At 41.6% G+C, this 20,466-nt stretch overlaps 1 protein-coding gene across 1 annotated transcript; it reads left to right on the forward strand.

Moving 5' to 3' along the window:
- Positions 1–1,082: 1,082 nt before the first annotated feature.
- On the forward strand, positions 1,083–19,433 carry fgl1 (fibrinogen-like 1). The gene is made up of 7 exons (XM_084041486.1): positions 1,083–1,293; positions 2,956–3,160; positions 4,236–4,398; positions 15,893–15,981; positions 16,488–16,576; positions 17,506–17,693; positions 18,681–19,433. Exons 1-7 carry the CDS (start codon positions 1,228–1,230, stop codon positions 18,886–18,888), a joined length of 1,008 nt encoding a protein of 335 aa, XP_083897612.1. The 5' UTR covers positions 1,083–1,227; the 3' UTR covers positions 18,889–19,433.
- The last annotated feature ends 1,033 nt before the right edge of the window (positions 19,434–20,466 follow it).

Consider the following 20,466-nt stretch of genomic DNA (forward strand, 5'->3'; position numbering starts at 1 on the left):
CAATATTAGTACTTGAAGTATCGTCTAATTTTCAACTGCAAACCCAAATGTTCTGATATGTTTGTTTGTGATATGTATGTAATATGATTTAAATGTACAATAAATATTCACATGTTTTTGGTTCTTTTGGGTGTCACAGTTCACTGAATCTGTCGGCACCACTGCCTTCACCCACCGATTCTACAAATGCCTTCTAAATCAAACTTATTTGTGCCAATGACCCCCATGATATGTATTTGGCCGTGTATATATATATATATATATATATATATATATATATATATATACATGGAACATTTGTAGAAGTCTATAATTTTAAAGAGTGTTTAGCTTATGTTAATGAAGGTCTGTTCTATTGCAAAACACGGTCAACATTTTTTTCCACCAAATCTTGTGGGCTTTGGCGTGTGTGTGTGTGTGTGTGTGTGTGTGTGTGTGTGTGTGTGTGTGTGTGTGTGTGTGTGTGTGTGTGTGTGTGTGTGTGTGTGTGTGTGTGTGTGTGTGTGTGTGTGTGTGTGGGTGGGTGGGTGGGTGGGTGTCTGTCTGTCTGTCTGTCTGTCTGTCTGTCTGTCTGTCTGTCTGTCTGTCTGTCTGTCTGTCTGTCTGTCTGTCTGTCTGTCTGTCTGTCTGTCTGTCTGTCTGTCTGTCTGTCTGTCTGTCTGTCTGTCTGTCTGTCTGTCTGTCTGTCTGTCTGTCTGTCTGTCTGTCTGTCTGTCTGTCTGTCTGTCTGTCTGTCTGTCTGTGCGCCTGTCTGTCTGTGTGTGTGCGCGTGCGTGTGCGCGTGCCTGACTGCCTGCCAGCGTGCGTGCGTGTCGGCGTGTTTGTGTGTGTGTGTGTGTGTGTGTGTGTGTGTGTGTGTGTGTGTGTGTGTGTGTGTGTGTGTTTTTGTGCGTGCGTGTCTGTCTGTGTCTGTTCTGAATCAGCACCCTGCATATTTGGGATTTTTATGACTGCAGCAAATCTGGTATTCCATCAGTATTTTCTTCTTTTTTGTTTTTGTTCTCCTCTCCTCTCACACGCCTGCACTTTCCAAGAGGGGAGGACATTATATTATGTGTGCATGTAATGCTTATAGCGCATAATCCCAGAGATTCAGGGCATTCGAATTCAAACGGAGCTTAAACATAATGCGTATCTTTTGATTTCTGAAAACTTTTCTTTTCTTTTTTTTTTTTAAAGTATAGGAGTTTAAGGATTATAACTATTTTTTTTTCTGCTGAGAGCATCATGGGAGGATGTGTTCTGCTTCTCCTTGAGCTGGTTGTCATCACAGCTGGCTCTCTCACCCTGGCTGTAAGTATCAGGGGCCACTTGCGCCACCTCACTCTATAGTTCAAACTTAGCCTAGTTATAGCTTAAACACACACATTCAATCCGGGTAAGTATCTCTGTCATTTTTAGATTTCTTTGGCTATTCAAAAATAGCAGATCTACAAGCTCATAGCGCGGCACCGAGTGCCACGCTATGAGCTTGTAGATCTGCTATTTTTTGAAAAATCGTGAAAATTAGTGCAAATCTTTGAATATATATCTAAAAAATATATATATATATATTTAAAGATTTGCACAAATTTTCACATAAAAAACAAAAAATAGCCAAAGAAATCTAAAAATGACACAAATACTTTCCCGGCTAAATTAGTTAAATGGCTTTTTTAAAAGCCATTTAAGCTATAACTAGGCTAAGTTTGAACTTAGTGTGAGGTGGTGAAACTGGCCCCCTGCAGTGGTGGAAAAAGTACTCAGATATTGTATTTAAGTAAAAGTAGCAATACCACAATATAAAGATACTCTGTTACGTATAATAATAGTTAAAAAAAAAAAAAAAAAATGTTACTTGAGTAAAAGTACCAAAGTGTTGGCATCAAAATGTATCAAAGTACCAAATGTAAAAGTAGCCAATCCAGTCTATTTGTTTACTAAGTAAAGATTATTTAAAGTGGCACTATGCAACTTTTTGTTTTATATGAATAAAATGTAATCCGGTCGTCTGGCGTCACTGCCGCTAGAGTGCGCTATCCCCCCCATGGGTCGCGGCGTTATTTATTGTGTTGAAATCCCTATAGGAGATCATGTCATGTAAGAACTGTGTTCCAAAAATAAACGAATGGTTTCTCCAAAAATTACCTATGAAATCTACATGCTTTCACCGGCAGTGGTGGAAAAAGTACTGACATTTGTTACTTAAGTAAAAGTATCAATACTGCAATGTATAATTACTCTGTTACAAGTTAAAGTCTGTAATTCTAAATTCACTTGGGTAAAAGTACAAAAGTATTGGTTTCAAAATGTACTTAAGTACCAAAAGTAGAGCCTAGGCCTACTCATCATGCAGAATGTCCCATTTCACAAGTTTGCAAATGTATAAAAGGTAGACTAATCTTTTGAAAATGGCCGATCTACAAGATCTTGTAGATCTTCATCGTGAGCTTGTAGATCTTCATTGTGAGCTTGTAGATTTTCAAATGGCCGAAATATACAGTATATAGGGCTGAAGTGGTTCAAATATGTTTTGCAATAATAATCAAAATCTACAAAGTAACTAGTAACTAAAGTTTTCAAGTATACTTGACTGCGTGTGCGTGTGCGTGTGTGTGCGTGCATGTGCGTGCGCGTGTCTATGTGCGTGTGTCGTGTGTGCGTGCGTGTGCGTGCGTGCGTCGTGTGTGCCTGCGTGCGTGTGTCGTGTGTCGTGTGTATGTACAATGTACATATTTTTTGTTTTGATTGTATTGCTGTATTGTGCTTTCTGCTTTGGCAATGTAAACATATGTTTTCTCATGCCAATAAAGCCCTTTGAATTGAAAAAAATGAATCGTGTGTGTGTGTGTGTGTGTGTGTGTGTGTGTGTGTGCGACTGTGCGTGCTTGCGTGCGTGTGCGTGTGCGTGCGCGTGCGCGTGCGCGTGCGTGCGTGCGCGCGCGTGCGTGTGTGCGTGCGTGTGTGTGTGTGCAGGGGTCAGACAGGTGTGCAGAGGAGGTGTCTCGTCTCAGAGAGCAGGAGAAGCTCCTGAGGAGCAGGGTGCAGAAGCAGGAGCTCCTCCTCCAAAGGCTGCAGCTCCTCAACCAGCCCAACCGTCACAAGTCTGCAGCCAATCACCTCCAAGCACCGCAGACTGATGGAAACGCACCGCAGCCTGCCGACCACACCCAGCACAGAGGTTAGACCACATCCACTTTCATGCTTAACCCTATAACGCCAAACGTATCATATATGATGCACACAACTAATTATTTTGTATTAAATCAGTGTAATCAATACTTGGACCAAGAACCTGTTGTATCATATCTGACACATCCCCACTTCCCCCCTGGACCATACCATTTGCACTGCAGGTAGTTACAGAGCCTCAGTTGGTCTGACCCAAAATGGCTGCCATCAGCTAAACAGGAGAGGTTGATGCACTACTAACAAACAATTATTTTTTTAAGCAGTTCTGGTAGGTTTTCCTAGTATATCTTTACTAATATTTTGAAATAAGTGTTGTATTGTATAACTTGAATGCACTTATGAGCTCTCAAAATTTAGCATTTGAGTTTGTTTTTTATGATGTCAAAAGTGTTTGTATCATATTTGATACTACAGGTCTGATCTTTACGATTTGTATCATATTTGATACTACAGGTCTAAAAGAAATGTTTTTTTTTTGGTAATGTTAAAACCGACTTGAAATACCCCTTGTATCAAATATGATACAACAAATAAATGATACAAAGGAATGTTAAAAAAAAGAAGAAAAAAAAGAAAAATGTTTTAAGACCTTTTCAAAATTTTGGAATTTTCTGACCTTTCCTTCATAGTTCAGGTTCTACAGGGTTAAAGGAGTAGTTCACACAAAAAAATGATTCATAAGCCAATAATTTGATGACCGGCGGAAAGATGCTAAACATAGCCGATCTACAAGCTTGCAGTTCTAGGCGTACATACACTAGGGAAGAAGATTCAGGTTAGGATTAGGCATTTAGAGGTTATACGTTGTCGTTGGGCTCTCAACGCCTCGCAGCGCGAGGCGTTGAGAGCTTGTAGATCTGCTATTTTCGGCCAATGTTCCCCTCAGAAAAGGAATTCTAGGGTTCAAGTGTTTAATGTAAAAAAACGGCAAGTTCAAGCCCATGCCCACTTGGTACCCAAGTAGCCCGCATTGGGCCCGTATGGGTCCCACGTGGGCGTGCTGGCTGGGCGTGTGGCCCCCATGACACCACTGGTAAAACTAAGTGTGTGTGTGTGTGTGTCAGATTGCTCCCAGGTGTTCCAGTCTGGCTCCAGGTCCAGTGGGGTGTACACCATCACGCCACAAGGGGGCAGCGCTGCTCCAGTCTCTGTCTACTGTGACATGAGCGATGGAGGTGGCTGGACCCTCCTGCAGAGACGCACCGATGGCACAGAGAGCTTCAACAGGTGTGTGTGTGTGTGTGTGTGTGTGTGTGTGTGTGTGTGTGTGTGTGTGTGTGTGTGTGTGTGTGTGTGTGTGTGTGTGTGTGTGTGTGTGTGTGTGTGTGTGTGTGTGCGTGTGCGTATAAATGTTTTTTTAGACATACAAGGTGTACAATTAGAAAAAGGTTCAGATTAAGTTAGGATTAGACATTTAGAAGAGAGGTTTTCAACTGGTGGTCCGTGGACCACTGGTGGTCCGTGGAGGTATCACATGCAGGGGTCATCACCATGGCAGCTTGTGATGGACATTTTCATTAATATTTAATTTTTGCCACGGACATGCAAAATAATCATTTTACCAAAAACACAGTGGCCTAGCCCTAAATGTATACTAAATGGATTCCTAATGTGTCGTAGGGTCTATTCCAATGTGCTGCACATTTTAAAACAATAGTATGTCTGCATTAAAGGTAGGGTAAGTGATTTTCTTTGGTTAAAATAAGTGTTAAATAGCTTTATATTCTGATAGTACTCATTGCTATAGAGTGTGTGTTCAGTAAAAGGAGTCTCCTTGTCTCCGAGTCTCCGAGTCTCCTTGTCTCTCCAAATGCATTTTCGTTTCAGTTTCAATTTCATTTCCAATTTTATCCAATCAGGACAGAGAACTCAATCAGGATACAGATTAAACAAGTGAAATTGGAAGTGGTGACACTAAGAAATTAGCAGACAAAATTCGAACTGGAACACTATAAAAATGAAGCTTAAAAATGGGTACTTTCTCCTGATTAGCTGAGATTTTGACACCTATACCGTAAAATGTATTTTCTGTTTAATAAAGAGCTGGAGAGACGGGGAGACTCCTGTTACTGAACAAACACTCTATAGCAATGATTACTATCATAATATAGTGCTTTAACCTTTTAACAAAATACTTTTTGTTTTAACCAAAAAATATCACTTACCCTACCTGAGTAAATATTACTTACCCTACCTGACTGTGCACGAGTATCAGAGAGCACAAGAAACACAGCCTAGCTTTGTCACACACATGCAGTGGCAGCGGTGGCCTAGTGGTTAGAGGGGCGGCCTTGATACCGGAAGGTCCCTAGTTCGATTCCCCAATTCATCACATCAATCATGAATCACCGCTGAATAGCCCTTGAGCAAGGCTTCCATGCAGGGTCTGGCTGTAAATAAGTTCCGCACTTAGTCCAACACCCTGGGTAAACAACAAACTTTGCTTTGCTTTGCACATAAGTCTGGTTGTAGATCAGCCATGAGCTTAGAACAGTGGTTCTACTGAGCCACTTAACGACCAATGGTAAGTGGCTCAGTATGTTTCTACATTATTATGAAGAAAATATATAGGCTATATCTAGATTTGTTTTTCAAAAAGTCCCACGGACATGTTTGTCCGTGTACGGACATGTTGATGACCCAGCTGCCCACACACACGGGATGTGATGCAGTGAGGTCCAGGGCTGCCAGCATTCGACTGTGAGAATCCAGGAGTACATGTTATGTCCTGTGTTTTGATGCATTTTGTGAGTTTGATACTTTTATTAGGCTTGCGTTACTAGCATTGAATAATGTACAATTTCATCCATTAAAAAGCTAAAAGTAGGCATACAGAAATGTATTTGATGACTGAAGCAATGTGAAGCAAGAGACCCATCATTAATAATAATAAACTTTATTTGCGAGCGGGGGGTCTGGGGGTCCACCCCCAGAAACCTTTTTAACATAGAAGTTAAAACATTACAAGTGGATGTAAGTTCCCGTGTTCTGGTGAATTTGGGGAGTTTGATACCAAATGAAGGAGATATCCAGGATGAATGACAATCCCAGGAGTCCAGAAGGAGATGTAGGTCTAAATCCAGGAGACTCCTGCAGGATCCAGGAGGGTTGGCAGCCCTGGTCAGGTCAGGTGGAGACAACCAATCTGAAACACAGGCAAAAGGGGGAGTGGTGGGTGGAGACGGCTGGCATAGCGGTCCAGGCACCTAGACTTAATGTGAGCTTGACAGCGTGTCGTGAGTTCGAGTCCCAAGCCCGACGACTTTTGCTGCATGTCACTCCCCGGGCCCTATTTTCGCCAGTGGCTTACCCATTATACCTAAACTTCTTTGCCATTTTTTACTATTTTTAAAAACATTTTCAAATAGTTCAAATAGCCGATCTACAAGCTCACTACGTGTCGATGTAGATCGGCTAGATGAACTATTTGAAAATGTTTCTAAAAATAGTACAAAATGACAAAGAAGTTTAGGGACAATGGGTAAGGCACCGGCGAAAATAGGGCCCCCCATCTCTCTCCCCATTTCCTGTCAGCCTACTGTCCTATCAATAAAGGCCGCCCCCCCTTTGCCACTGCATGGTCCCACTACACCACTGTTCTGGAGACATGATCAGTTAGGTAATAACATACTTGGTGTAATTAAGCTGTAAAGGAAAGGCCCAGTTCTCCCAAATATATGAATACAAACAAAGTTCTACTGGTACCCATGTCGTGTTCAGCTGACTGTTTCTTCTGTCTGAAGAAACTGTCTCTTCGTTGGGTTCCTTAATTTGCAAAAAAAAACACAAAAAGTTAGAATATGGAGATAGGAGGTTTCTGCCCGACAACAACAATATATTACACTCAGAGCCATTCATTTCCAAATGACATCTAATATTAGGTTACAGATAACATGATAGTGACAGTTTGTCAATTAATCCAAAAGGCTCAACAGAATTCAAGGTGTGAATCCAATAAGGTTTCCTCTTTAGACTTTTGTTAAATAATAATAATAATAATGTCTCCCCTTCTTGGAGAGAGAGTTTAACTTTTTCCAATTCCCCAGCATTTCAAGGTACAACATGGCACTGCAAGCAGGGCAAGTGAACGATGTGATTACACATTATATTATCATAGATATTGTTGGCTTCGCATGGAACAATGTTACTTACTCTTTCTTTCTTATATATTTTTTTAGCTTCTGTTTTCATTAAGGTAAACAGGTATGCTACGTTGATGAGAAAGTGTAGAGATACATGACTGTATGAATGATTCTGTAACCCTCTCACACCTGCATTTCCCCACGGGATCAATGTGATATACACCTCATTGTTGTTGCTAAGTTGTAAATGAAAGGCCCAGTTCTCCCAAATATATGAATAAAAACAAAGTTACATTCATTTGGCGCTGACTCTTCGTCGCGGGGTTTCTTTCTTTCTTTTTCTTTGCGTCTTTCTTTTTCTTTGCGTCGTTCTCTATATCCATGTACCATGAATCCCACACATAACGCTGTCAGAAAGAGAAGCCCTGTCCACTGGGACACAAAATAGACAGTTAAGCAGTGTTACATAGTAAATATTAACGGGAACAACTATTTGAATTAAGAAAACTGTTTGAAAACTGTTTGAAATTATTTGAATTAAGAAAATGCCAAGTTAGTAGTAGGCAGAAGACATCAGCATTGCAATGAGGAATTTTAATGTGTTTTCTAATGGGATAGAGGTCCTTAATACTGCAATGTACTGTACAGTATACAGTAGGAGAATATTGCTTACCTGAGAATATACAAAGAACTGATGTGTTTTTAGCATACAGCCTTGACGACTTGTGAGGTTCTTGTGGTCGAGGCAGATGAAAGTCGGATCAAGTGGCTCACACCATCTTCGTGGATCTGCATTGTCAAGAACCACATATCTACCTTCCCAGTCCGTCGCGGCACAAGCAATGTACTTGCCGTCGAAGAATAGTAACATCCACCAAGTGTAGAGGGGGGCCAAACTGTAAAAATACGTCTTCCACGACGATGTGCTTGTAGTATAGTAAAGTATAGTACGTAAAGACCTACCTCTTCTATCTACCGTTCTGTCACTGTATAGCATCGTCTGCAAAACGTAGTAGGCTGTGTTGCCTGGAATCAGGAAGATGATTAATACTGATATCATGTTTATCCGTATTCCATCACAAGGACACTCGAATTGCATCGAAATAACCTTCTCTAGTCCGAAGAGGATGAGGCCAAATGTAACGTGTGACACTACAGGCTTCTCTACCAAGTCTTTTGTCAACGGGCCCAGGGCGCCCAAGAGGTTTGCCATACTGGACTGAGATGCAACAAATGGCTCTCTGCCACTGTCTGCTGGTATTTATCAGAGGAGGGTGTGTCCTCAGAGCTCTGGTGTCAGGCACATTCGGCAGGGCTTGCTGCATAAACATGAGGTCTATTGACATTAGAAAATAGCCAATATAGAAGCTTTCAATGTGTCACATTGAAAGTTTGTTTTTTCCTTTTCTATGGAGCTTATAAATATATATATATATATACACACACACGCACACGCACACACACACACACACACACACACACACACACACACACACACACACACACACACACACACACACACACACACACACACACACACACACACACACACACACACACACACACACACACACACACACACACACACACACACACACACACACACACACACACATACATATATATATATATATATATATATACATACATGTAGTAGCATCGGGGGAGAGTTTATCAATTGAATATTCCACTATGATCAAACCATTCACCGATCCAAACTGGATCTCCATTTTTTGCTGATGCATATGAACACAACTCTACAAGCATCTAAAGAAGGAGCCGTTGACCCCAGAGGTCAAATGCCCCAAACAGCTCTGTTTACACACATCCTTGCAGTCTACGTGCCCCGCACACACACACACACACGTGCACGCACAGATATACTGATGTGCACGGACATACACACAGAGTTTCCTAGACCCACTGGCTAGGATTGACAATGTGCTGACATGGAACCATGATATCAGGACACAAACTTGGGACAAATTTAACTGGAAATAATGCCATAATTTGCAGTCTGTGACAGTTAGCTGTCACAGGAAGAGCTCTGCAACCAAATGGCCTGCGACCTATGACCTTGAGATCATCGATCCTCAAGCACTCCTCAAAGAATTGAGGCAGAGTTCGTTTCATACGTTCATAGTTAATTATCCATTTTAAACAAGTGGTTATTACGTGTCCTACTGTGTAAGCTTGCTGTTATATTTGTAACATTCAAGTATGATTAAGTACAACTGTTTATCATACTTTCACTAATGCATGAAGGTACATTTATATTATCATTTGATTATTATTATTCATTACGGGGACAGAGCTCTGCTCTGTACACGTATTGTTATTGGCAGTATTCTGTCACTTCTTCTTCTTCTTCTTCTTCTTCTTCTTCTGCCACTTTTCGCAGTTCTGGCTGAACCGTCGCTTTTTACGAAACTCGGCCATATGGTAGATGGTCATGAAAAACGATAAAAAAATAATTCTCACAATCTTTCGTCCAAAGGTGGCGCTATAGCACTCAATTGAAAATGCCAACTTTGACCAGGTACAACTCATGCCCTGTTTGACCTACAGCCATGAAACTTGGATACACATATGCGTCTCCTCATGCTGAACAACTTTCACCCTCTGACTTTTGACCTCTGACCTTTAGATCTCCCACCATTTTGAATTATATGAAAAACAGTCATTGGCTCCTAACTTCTGCATTTTTTCACTTATGGAAAATCCGTTGGAAATTTTTGTAGGCAGTGGTCCAAGGTTCAAGTCCTAAACGTTTCGTGCAGATTGCTAAAAAATCCCAGGAGGAGATAGATTTTAACTATTACAGTTTTATGAAAATTATTCATCTGTGCCTAAAACATACATGCAGACTCACATTTCTTTGAAACTTTGCAGAAATGTACAGGGTCATTCCAAATATCACTGAAACCAATCTTACTCCAATTGGCCAAAAGGGGGCGCTATAGCAATTTTTTGAAAAGGCAGACTTTAAACAGGCATAAGTCATGCCTCGTTTGGCCGAAAGTCGTGAAACTTGCTTACACATGTGCCTTGACTCATGAGGAACACACGTATCGATTTGACCATTAAGCTCCGCCCTTAGATTTTCCGCAATTTTGAGCAGTTTGAAAAATACTTGTTTTTGCCAGTTCTGGCTTAACCGTGCATACGCTTTTTACGAAACTCGGCCATATGGTAGATGCTCATGAAAAACTACCAAGAAATAATTCTCACACTCATTCGTCAAAGGGTGGCGCTATAGCACTCAATTGAAAGTGCCAACTTTGAACAGGTACAACTCATGCCCTGTTTGACCTACAACCATGAAACTTCGATACACACATGCGTCTCTTCATGCCCGACAACTTTCGTGGTCTGACTTTTGACCTCTGACCTTTAGATCTCCCACCATTTTGAATTATATGAAAAACAGTCATTGGCTCCTAACTTCTGCATTTTTTCACTTATGGAAAATCCGTTGGAATTTTTTGTAGGCAGAGGTCCAAAGTTCAAGTGGTAAACGTTTCGTGCAGATTGCTCAAAAATCCCAGGAGGAGATAGATTTTAACTATTACAGTTTTATGAAAATTATTCATCTGTGCCTAAAACATACATGCAGACTCACATTTCTTTGAAACTTTGCAGAAATGTACAGGGTCATTCCAAATATCACTGAAACCAATCTTACTCCAATTGGCCAAAAGGGGGCGCTATAGCAATTTTTTGAAAATGCAGACTTTAAACAGGCATAAGTCATGCCTCGTTTGGCCGAAAGTCGTGAAACTTGCTTACACATGTGCCTTGACTCATGAGGAACACACGTATCGATTTGACCATTAAGCTCCGCCCTTAGATTGTCCGCAATTTTGAGCAGTTTGAAAAACACTTAAACCCAGGATTTTTCAGCTATTTGCGTGAAACTGTATCATCTGTGTGATCTCCTTTTTCACAGTTACTTGTCTGTTGGGCCAATGGCGTCTCCCTTAAATGAATGCCTCACAATCTCAAGGTCGCCAGTTCAAGCCTCACTTGATGTAGACTTAATTTAAGTTGAATTGCAAACAACATGACTGTATCAATGAATACATGTGCAAATGGTAAAGATAACCTGGAATGCTTATTTGAGAGTACGTTTTTTACGTATGACATACTTCATTCTGAAAATAGCTGATCTACAATCTCACAACTTTTCATGGTTTGTGAGCTTGTAGATCGGCTACTTTCATTAGTTTTGGTTCTGAGGAGATGTACAATTTCTTCATTGGTAAATGGCTTGTGAACGAGTGATCTTAGTGTTAGTGAAACAGGGGCTTGGTTCATGAAAGAAGGCAAGAGTTTATGATCTTCAACAGACAATATCAGCCTGGACAAAGCTATAGCACTATAGGTAGTGTTGCAGCCTATTAGTCTGAAGGTTGAGAGTTCGAATCCTGTTAATGGCAGTAGGTTGAGATCCAATCAAACCATTATGTTTCCATCTCTCTCTCTCATCAATCTATTGTTTCCATGTCACTCTCTCTCTCTTCAATCTATTCCGTTTCCATGTCTCTCTCTCTCTATTCACTGGCCCCGTATTATCGCTGCTTGCAGCTATATTTATTCATTATATTTCGAATATATTTCCAATATTCTTTTTAAATAGGAACCAGATGCGTGACACTAAGTTACAATGGGAGAATATCGATAATATAATGAATAAATCCTTGTAAGAGAATCAACTTTAGGTTGAGTTAATTAGTTGTTGTTGTTGTTGTGGGCTCAGATTTCTCTTCTCCCCCCCCTTTCTTTCTAAACATACCTTCCTGTGTTTCAGCCAATGACAGGGAGAGGATTGAGTTTCACATGGTATTTAGGATGGAGAATAAAAGACCATCTCTTAGTGACCAATGTCCAGTCCAGTCTAGGTCTCGTCTTGTCTGGTCTCATCTATGTTATCCTCCCCTTCTCTTGTCTTAGTGTCAGTTAGGTGTATTCTTGTTTTGTTCAATTTGAATGGGAGCTACAAGATTCATTGACATTTTCAAGTCATTAAATATTGCGTTCAACTACTGCAAAGGAATCAAAGTTGTGCCTTTCAACACAACAGTGGAAAAGTGGAAAGTGGACAGTGGACAGTGGACAGTGGAAAGTGGACAGTGGAAAGTCGAAAGTTTGAAAGTGGAAAGTCGAGAGAGAAAGTATCACCTACACAATGGAGATCCAGTTTGGATCGGTGAATGGTTTGATCATAGTGGAATAGAGATATAGAGATATAGTGCATAGAGACAGAGAGAGTTGGTATTAAAAAGTGTTTTAACACGTCTTAAAACACTTTTTTATTCTCAAGCTTTTAATCCGGAGTGAGTTTTAATTCAAGCTTGAGTTTTCCCCCTTTTTTATGCTATATTTTAACCCTTTATGCTTATTTCTGTTTTTATTGCTGTATTATGACTGAGTTATTGTGATTACTGTGTTTTTATTGTTTGTTCATTTTTTGTGAAGCACTTTGGTCAACACTGTTGTTTTAAATGTGCTCTATAAATACATTGGATTGGATTGGATTGGATTATTATAACAATAGATCTGCATATGAAGACTGTGCAATAGACACAATCAAAGACTATTATTGATATTGCCTCCTCTTAATTAGGCATACAAGTTATAAGGAAATGTATACATTGAATAGTCCTCTTTGTAAGCAATATGCAAGAACTACAATAAAGCAACAAAAATACTATTTATAAATGACAAAAGGGCATGCGTTCACACACTTACTATGACCGTGGACTATCAAGGGCAAGAACACCAGATTTCTGGACAGTGTCGAATAATTCTGACATGTGAACATTTAAATTAACTCAAATATGCAAAACATTATCCTCTCTCCATAAGCAGCTGTGTGAAAGTTCATGAGATATGAGGGCCTTGATGGCAAGGTATTTATGTTAAAGGTATTTACTGCTTGTGTTGACCTGAACACCTGGCTCTGTGGAGATCAGATCTGAACTGAAGATCTGTTTTCTTTCAAACCAGATGACACTTAGGACCGACGGTGTGGCGTATTACTCTCATTATTCTTGTCATTACATGAGTGCATTCAACATAGGTAGGGAACGAAACTACTAATCACCAGAAGTCTTAAGTGCATTTCCTGTAAAAACAAGCAACCAAGAGTATACCTAGCGCTAAGGTAAAAGTGCAATATATCAGCTGTTCTTGTTTGTTGGAGCCCCCCACCTCAAGTCCTCACTTTTTGCAGGGCTGCCAATATTGCATTGTCAATGTGAACATTGCAAAATAAACATTCTATACACTTTCACTGGAAAGGGTTTACAACAAAGCTTTTTGTGTGAGTTTGATACTTTTATCAGCAGTGGCGTGCACAGACATTTTGAGGGGCAGGTGCTCAAGTAAATTATACTTTTTCTTGTTTACTTGGTCTGCTCTTTTTTCCCTCTACACCTATACCTCTTTGCCAAAAATAGCCGATTTACAAGCCCACAACGCCTGGCAGTGCGAGGCGTTGTGGGCTTGTAGATCTGCTATTTTTGGCTAAAGTTCTCCTCAGAAAAGGGATGCTAGGTTTCGAGTGGTTATGGTAAAAAGAAAAATCATATCGCATAAAGATTTGGCGGACCCCCTGTAGTAACTCTGAGGACCCCCTAGGGGTCCCGGACCCCTTGTTGAAGACCCCTGCTGTAAACTGAAAACAAAACTTTTTTTTCTCAAAAGGGCACTTCTGGTCAAGGGGGCAAAGGGCAGGTGTTCTAGCACCACCTAGAGTCAATCTGTGCACGTCCCTGATTTATCAGGCTTAATGTACTAGCATTGGACAATGATGGGTACAATTTCACCGATTAAACCACTTAAAGTAGGCCTACAGAAATTGATTTGATGACTGCATGTAAGACCCATCTTTAATAATCACCATTCATTACTTAAAAGTGAATATCTCTGTATGATTGCATGCACTGACCACAACCCCCAAGCGGGGGACTGGCATAGTCGCGGGAAGATGTTTTAGGGTACGGGTGTTGTATGCGTGCCTAGCACGCGCACACGCAATTATTTTCCGTTTTTTAAAACTTTTTTGGGGGGGTTTTGTTAGGGACAACATTGTTGATAGGGACAACAATGTTGACCCTATCTACTTCAATGGACTACTTTGTTTGGGCTGTTTGCTGGATTCTTTTTTTTTAACAAGGCAATATTGTGAGCAGTCTATAACGTGAGCGATAAATGTGTCTGTCTGTCTGTCTGTCTGTCTGTCTGTCGCACTGACGCGCGCGTGAGCACACACACACACACACACACACACACACACACACACACACACACACACACCGTTCTTTCTGCAGCCTGGACTGACACAGACTAGTGGAGCACATGTGGAGGCTTTTTTCTGTCCGCGACAGATTTCAGCGTTTTTTTCCCCCCATCGTTCGGCCGTGTGCGCCCGCTACTTAAAAGTAACGAGTACTTTAAAGCCTTCCTTGAAATTTACTCGAATAAATGAACAGACATGTAAATATAAGCATGAGCATCACCTCATTTTCCTATAGGTGGACTGGTGGAAAAATATATCGTCTCTGTTGGGTAGAAACCTCAATGTCCAAAACTGTTAGTTTTCAGGATTCAAATTCAAAAGTAGCAAAAGTGGCAGATCTACAAGCTCAAAACGTGTCGCTTCGCACCACGTTTCGAGCTTGTAGATCTGTTACTTTTGATGCTTTTGTGTGAAGCACTGACGCTGTAGTTAGTATGATCAAGTTACATTACACTCGGAGCCATTCATTTCCAAATGACATCTAATTTTAGGTTACAGATAACATGATAGTGACAGTTTGTCATTTAATCCAAAAGGCTCAACAGAATTCAAGGTGTGAATCCAATAAGGTTTCCTCTTTAGGCGTTTGTTAATAATGTCTCCCCTTCTTGAAGAGAGAGTTTAACTTTTTCCAATTCCTCAGAATTTCAACAGTACAACATGCCACTGCAAGCAGGGCAAGTGAACGATGATATTAAACCTTTTTAGACATTGATGGCTTCGTATAGAACAATGTTACTTCAGGAAATCAAGTTATACCTGCTAAACTCTTTTTTTCTTTTAGCTTCTGTTTTCTTGAAGGTGAACAGGTATGCTAAGTTGATGAGAAAGTGTTGGAACATAATGACTTGCCCCTAAATCGGGATAGATTATTAATTGATTTATTTGTTAAAATTCTCGATTATCAATATATATATATATATTGTTTTTATAATCTATTAAACTGATTAGTTTGATTAACTGTTACAACCCTCAATAATAGTCTCTTGTCTGTCCTCCCACTCACCCCTCCACACCCCTCCGTCTGTCTGTCTGTCTGTCTGCCTGCCTGCCTGCCTGCCTGCCTGCCTGCCTGCCTGCCTGCCTGCCTGCCTGTCTGTCTGTCTGTCTGTCTGTCTGTCTGTCTGTCTGCCTGCCTGCCTGCCTGCCTGCCTGCCTGCCTGCCTGCCTGCCTGCCTGCCTGTCTGTCTGTCTGTCTGCCTGCCTGTCTGTCTGTCTGTCTGTCTGTCTGTCTGTCTGTCTGCCTGCCTGCCTGCCTGCCTGCCTGCCTGCCTGCCTGCCTGCCTGCCTGCCTGTCTGTCTGTCTGTCTGTCTGTCTGTCTGTCTGTCTGTCTAGGTCGTGGGCTGACTATAAGTCTGGTTTTGGAGACAGTCGTTCAGAGTTCTGGCTGGGAAACGACAACCTGCATCACCTCACCGCACAAGGTCAAATTTCATGTCTTATGTTATGATTATTGTGCCCAAAATAATTAACAATATTTTCGTGATATACACAAATATGCTTAAAAACTAAGACACATACATTAAAACATACATTAACCACTTCGGTCCTATATACATTTTGGCCAGCCGATCTACAAGCTCACAATGCGTCACGATGCGACACTCTAAAGCTTGTAGATCTGCTATTTTCAAAAGATTTTTGTACATTTTATCCATTTGAAAACGTGAAATGGGATATTCTGCATAATGTGTTTCTATGTGTCTTTCTACTTTTGCTACTTTAAGTACATTTTCATTCCAAAACTTTAGTATTTTTACTCAAGTGCATTTTTTAATTCTGGACTTTGACTTCTAACAGAGTATTTCTACATTGCACAATTGATGCTTTTACTTATGTAAGAAATGTGAGTACTTTTTCCACCACTGCTAAATGCCTCTACAGGGGACTATGCTCTAAATGTCTAAATGTGTAATGTCTCCCTCTACAGGGGACTATGCTCTAAGGATCAACCTGGAAGACTTTGAAGGAAACCAGCGTTATGCCGAATACAAGAACTTCACCGTGACCAATGAGGAGGTGGGGTGTGTGTGTGTGTGCGTGTGTGTGTGTGTGTGTGTGTGTGTGTGTGTGTGTGTGTGTGTGTGTGTGTGTGTGTGTGTGTGTGCGTGTGCGTGTGCGTGTGTGTGTGTGTGTGTGTGGGTGGAGGCATGCTTACCCCTCAATCGTGTTAATAAAACTGAATTGATGAAACATGATATAGTGAAACAATAACTTTCTGCCTGTGACTATTACACCCTACGTCAGGGCTGATGCAACTTTGATGATGGAGAGGGCCACTATATTTCCACACTCACTCCAGAGGGCCACACTGCATTATACTGTACAGAAACCTCTTTAACTCCGTATTTAAACTTTTTTAGTAAATTAATTACCGTTATATGTCACACAAAAGTAGCAAAAATAGCCGATCTACAAGCTCAAAACGCGTCGCAGTGCGACATGTGTTGAGCTTGTAGATCTGCTATTTTTGCTATTTGTTTTTGAATTGGAATCCTGAAAAGTATGTCTATTTAATTTCAAATGCATTTAGTTATACTTATTTTAACTTTATGAACTTAAATACAAATATATTGGACATAAAAAAGACAATAGGATTTTAGTCATTAAGCTACTGAGTAAATAAAGTGGGTCATGTTCGCATGTGTGGAATTGTAACAGCTGAAATCAATAATACATCAGTATTCCGATATTAACCTGCGGGCCGCATTAAGTGAGGGTGGGGGCCGCATGTGGCCCCCGGGCCGCCAGTTGCCCATGTATGCCCTATACGTACCTATTTAGTGAAGCATGTGTGGCTGTAGATCTAACCTGTGTGTGTATGTGCCTTAATTAAGCACTATTACACTCAAGGGTGTACTTACTGTATGTTCCCTCAGCCCTTATTATGTTCTCTCAAAACTAACACTAAAAATATAATCTAACCCTCCCCTCCTCTCTCTCTCTAGGAGCAGTACAGACTTGCGTTTGGCGTGTACTCGGGCACGGCGGGCGACGCCCTGTCTGCCAGCTACCAGCCTGGTGTGTCGGTGTGGGCCAGCCACCAGGGCATGAGGTTCAGCACCTACGACCGCGACAACGACCACTACAGAGGGAACTGTGCCCAGGAGGACAAGGGAGGATGGTGGTTCAACAGGTTAGCCATTTCCTTGTTCTGTCTCCCCGTTGTGTTCTCTTGTGCTCCTTCATTTCTTAGTTCCATATATAGCGAGGTTTGACTCCATGCACCTTTATTTTGTAGTGGTGTCCAGTGGCGTTCCTAGGAATTACAGGCGAGATTACCCCCCTCCCGCCCCCGCTCGGAGGGGGGGTACTCGGGGAAAATCTCAGGGGAAACAAGTTAACAGCAACACTACAAAACTGAAAAAGTTAATAAAAACAATATGCAAGTATATGCTCTGGATGAATCTCTTCTTCAGCGGTGGTCTCTTCATGTTGTAGAGACACCCACCCCTGGCACACCTGGTACCCCATGAAGACAAAGGCATACATTTGCATCACTATAGGCGAGGCTCGCTCTGCTGAATGGAGACGGTGGTGATGCCTGCCCGCGTGAATGGATGAGGAGGCTGGCTAATGGCCCGACGGCCACTATTCTAAATTTTTCACTGCCTGTTTTTCAGTCAGTCTTTAACTTTATTTTCTAGGGGAGGCGAGATTTTAGTTGGGCAGGCAAGCAAAGCAAAAGCAAAGTTTGTTGTTTACCCAGGGTGTTGGACTAAGTGCGGAACTTATTTACAGCCAGACCCTGCATGGAAGCCTTGCTCAAGGGCTATTCAGCGGTGATTCATGATTGATGTGATGAATTGGGGAATCGAACTAGGGACCTTCCGGTATCAAGGCCGCCCCTCTAACCACTAGGCCACCGCTGCCAATACCTCGATACAGGCGACCGCCTGCCCTGCCTCTACGGTGGGTACGCCACTGGTGGTGTCCTAGTGTTCTCTGTTTTCCGTAGTTAACTGTTACCTATCTTGTCTCACCAGTCCCGTGATTTTGGCGGCATGATTTTTGCTCTAAACACTATTAATCACTTATTTTTATGTGTGATGTAACCAAATGGACCCGTACACTCTCTGAGTTAAATTAGCCCCTCATGATTTGACCGTGTCTCCTTCTCTAGGTGTCATTCAGCCCATCTGAACGGCGTGTACCACCCTGGGGGTCCCTACAGCGCGGCCACAGACGACGGGGTGGTGTGGTTCCCGTGGAGAGGGTGGTGGTACTCCCTCAAGACCACCGTCATGAAGGTGCGACCCTCCGACTTCCAGATGGACCCCGACCACGACCCCAACGCTGTCGGGAAAAACGTCACGCCCCCGAAACCATGAAGCTTCATTTAACACTGCCGTTGTTTTTAACACAGCACACATATCCTGTTTAAACTAAGTTACAGCTAAAGAGCACCGAAGTCTGACGTAATATATGCATCCTACCTGGGTCACGCTTTTTCCCCCCCATTCTGACTTCCCATAGACTTGTTTAGTATCGCGTCAAATAAGAACTGTGTTCCACAAATAAACAAATGAGCACGGCGGTTTGACTCATATGGATATGAAGCATCAACTGACGGCGAGAAAACGCTAACGCCACCGCCACCGAATTAATAAAGAAATCTGCGAGAAACAGACTGTATCAAATTTGAGTGACTGACTGACTATATCGTAAACGATACAGAGCCACCTCCCTGACAATATCGCCGGGACAGTCTGTTTATTGTTGGACCACAATGCTTATATGAGACAATTTTAGGATGACCCACTGTTATTTTCCATAGAGAAATTACTTCCGTGACCCAGGGGGTGAACGAGTGACGTCACGACTTCGGTACTTAATTGAACATAATAAGGTAATAGCAGACCTACTGTTACATTGACTTGCCTGTAGTGTTTGGTACAATTGAATAAACGTTATACAATTTAAAGAAAGTCTTTCTCATAGTTGTTATTTATTAACCTAAAGTGCTTGCTTAACATCTAGGGGCAATATCCAAAATGGCAATAATAGTCTTCAAAACCAAAAAACAGCAAATTGAGGCACAAAATAATGTGTTATTGTCAGATACTCCGCGTTCACTGAAAGTACACACTTTCAGTGAACACGGGTTACTGGTCGACGCTCCCTAAGCAGACTTCAGGCAGCGCGGGCTCTTTAAATCCTCCGGTTTCCCCGCCCCCCTCCCACCTAACCTGCTGTTAACAGACACACAGGTGTTTGACAGAAGTCCTGGTTGTGTTTGGAAGTGAAAACAGTGAAATAAACAACTTGTAATGTAACGTTCCACCTCATGGAAGTTGAGTAGAGTTGTCAGTAGCATCAGGGACTGAAGACTGTTGACTGTTATGTGACAGTTGAAAGACTCGTTGTGACTAAATGTTGGTCGTTTTCTTTCCAACTGAGTTTATTTATAGGTGATCTAGCTACTTACAGTTGTGTGTGTGTGTGTGTGTGTGTGTGTGTGTGTGTGTGTGTGTGTGTGTGTGTGTGTGTGTGTGTGTGTGTGTGTGTGTGTGTGCGCGCGCGCGCGCGTGCGTTTGGGATTTTAAACTGAAATGAACAGACAATTAAGGTGGTTGAAGGTGCTGTGTGCATGGGTCTAGGTCCTATATACTCTTACACCCAAAATATATAAAATTCAATGCTTTGTTGGGGTGTCACAGCATCAAATATCCTTTGTATAAATGTTCACCTATGATTGTTTAAATGAAGGTGTTATTGGAGCAAGTGTTACAACCTGAATCGATAGAAGCACTCCTTTGTCCCTGCCTCAATTCGTGCAGTCAACGCTGCCAGTAACAGGCAAAGGATGTGTTGCTGATGATGACGATGTTGAAACAAGCACTTTATGCCGGCACTTTATATCCTAGCACTTTTTTCTGAATGTGGCCTTTTATTTTTATCTCTTGCAC

The sequence above is a fragment of the Gymnoscopelus microlampas genome (genome assembly GCF_963454915.1).
Source record: "Gymnoscopelus microlampas genome assembly, chromosome: 18".
NCBI classification, from domain to species: Eukaryota; Metazoa; Chordata; class Actinopteri; order Myctophiformes; family Myctophidae; genus Gymnoscopelus; species Gymnoscopelus microlampas.

Excerpts from the sequence above, each read along its gene's own strand:
- fgl1 (XM_084041486.1), top strand. The coding sequence starts at position 1,228 with ATGGGAGGATGTGTTCTGCTTCTCCTTGAGCTGGTTGTCATCACAGCT. Across the intron at positions 15,982-16,487 it reads GCATCACCTCACCGCACAAG|GGGACTATGCTCTAAGGATC; the intron begins GTCAAATTTCAT and ends CTCCCTCTACAG. Across the intron at positions 17,694-18,680 it reads GGAGGATGGTGGTTCAACAG|GTGTCATTCAGCCCATCTGA; the intron begins GTTAGCCATTTC and ends CTCCTTCTCTAG.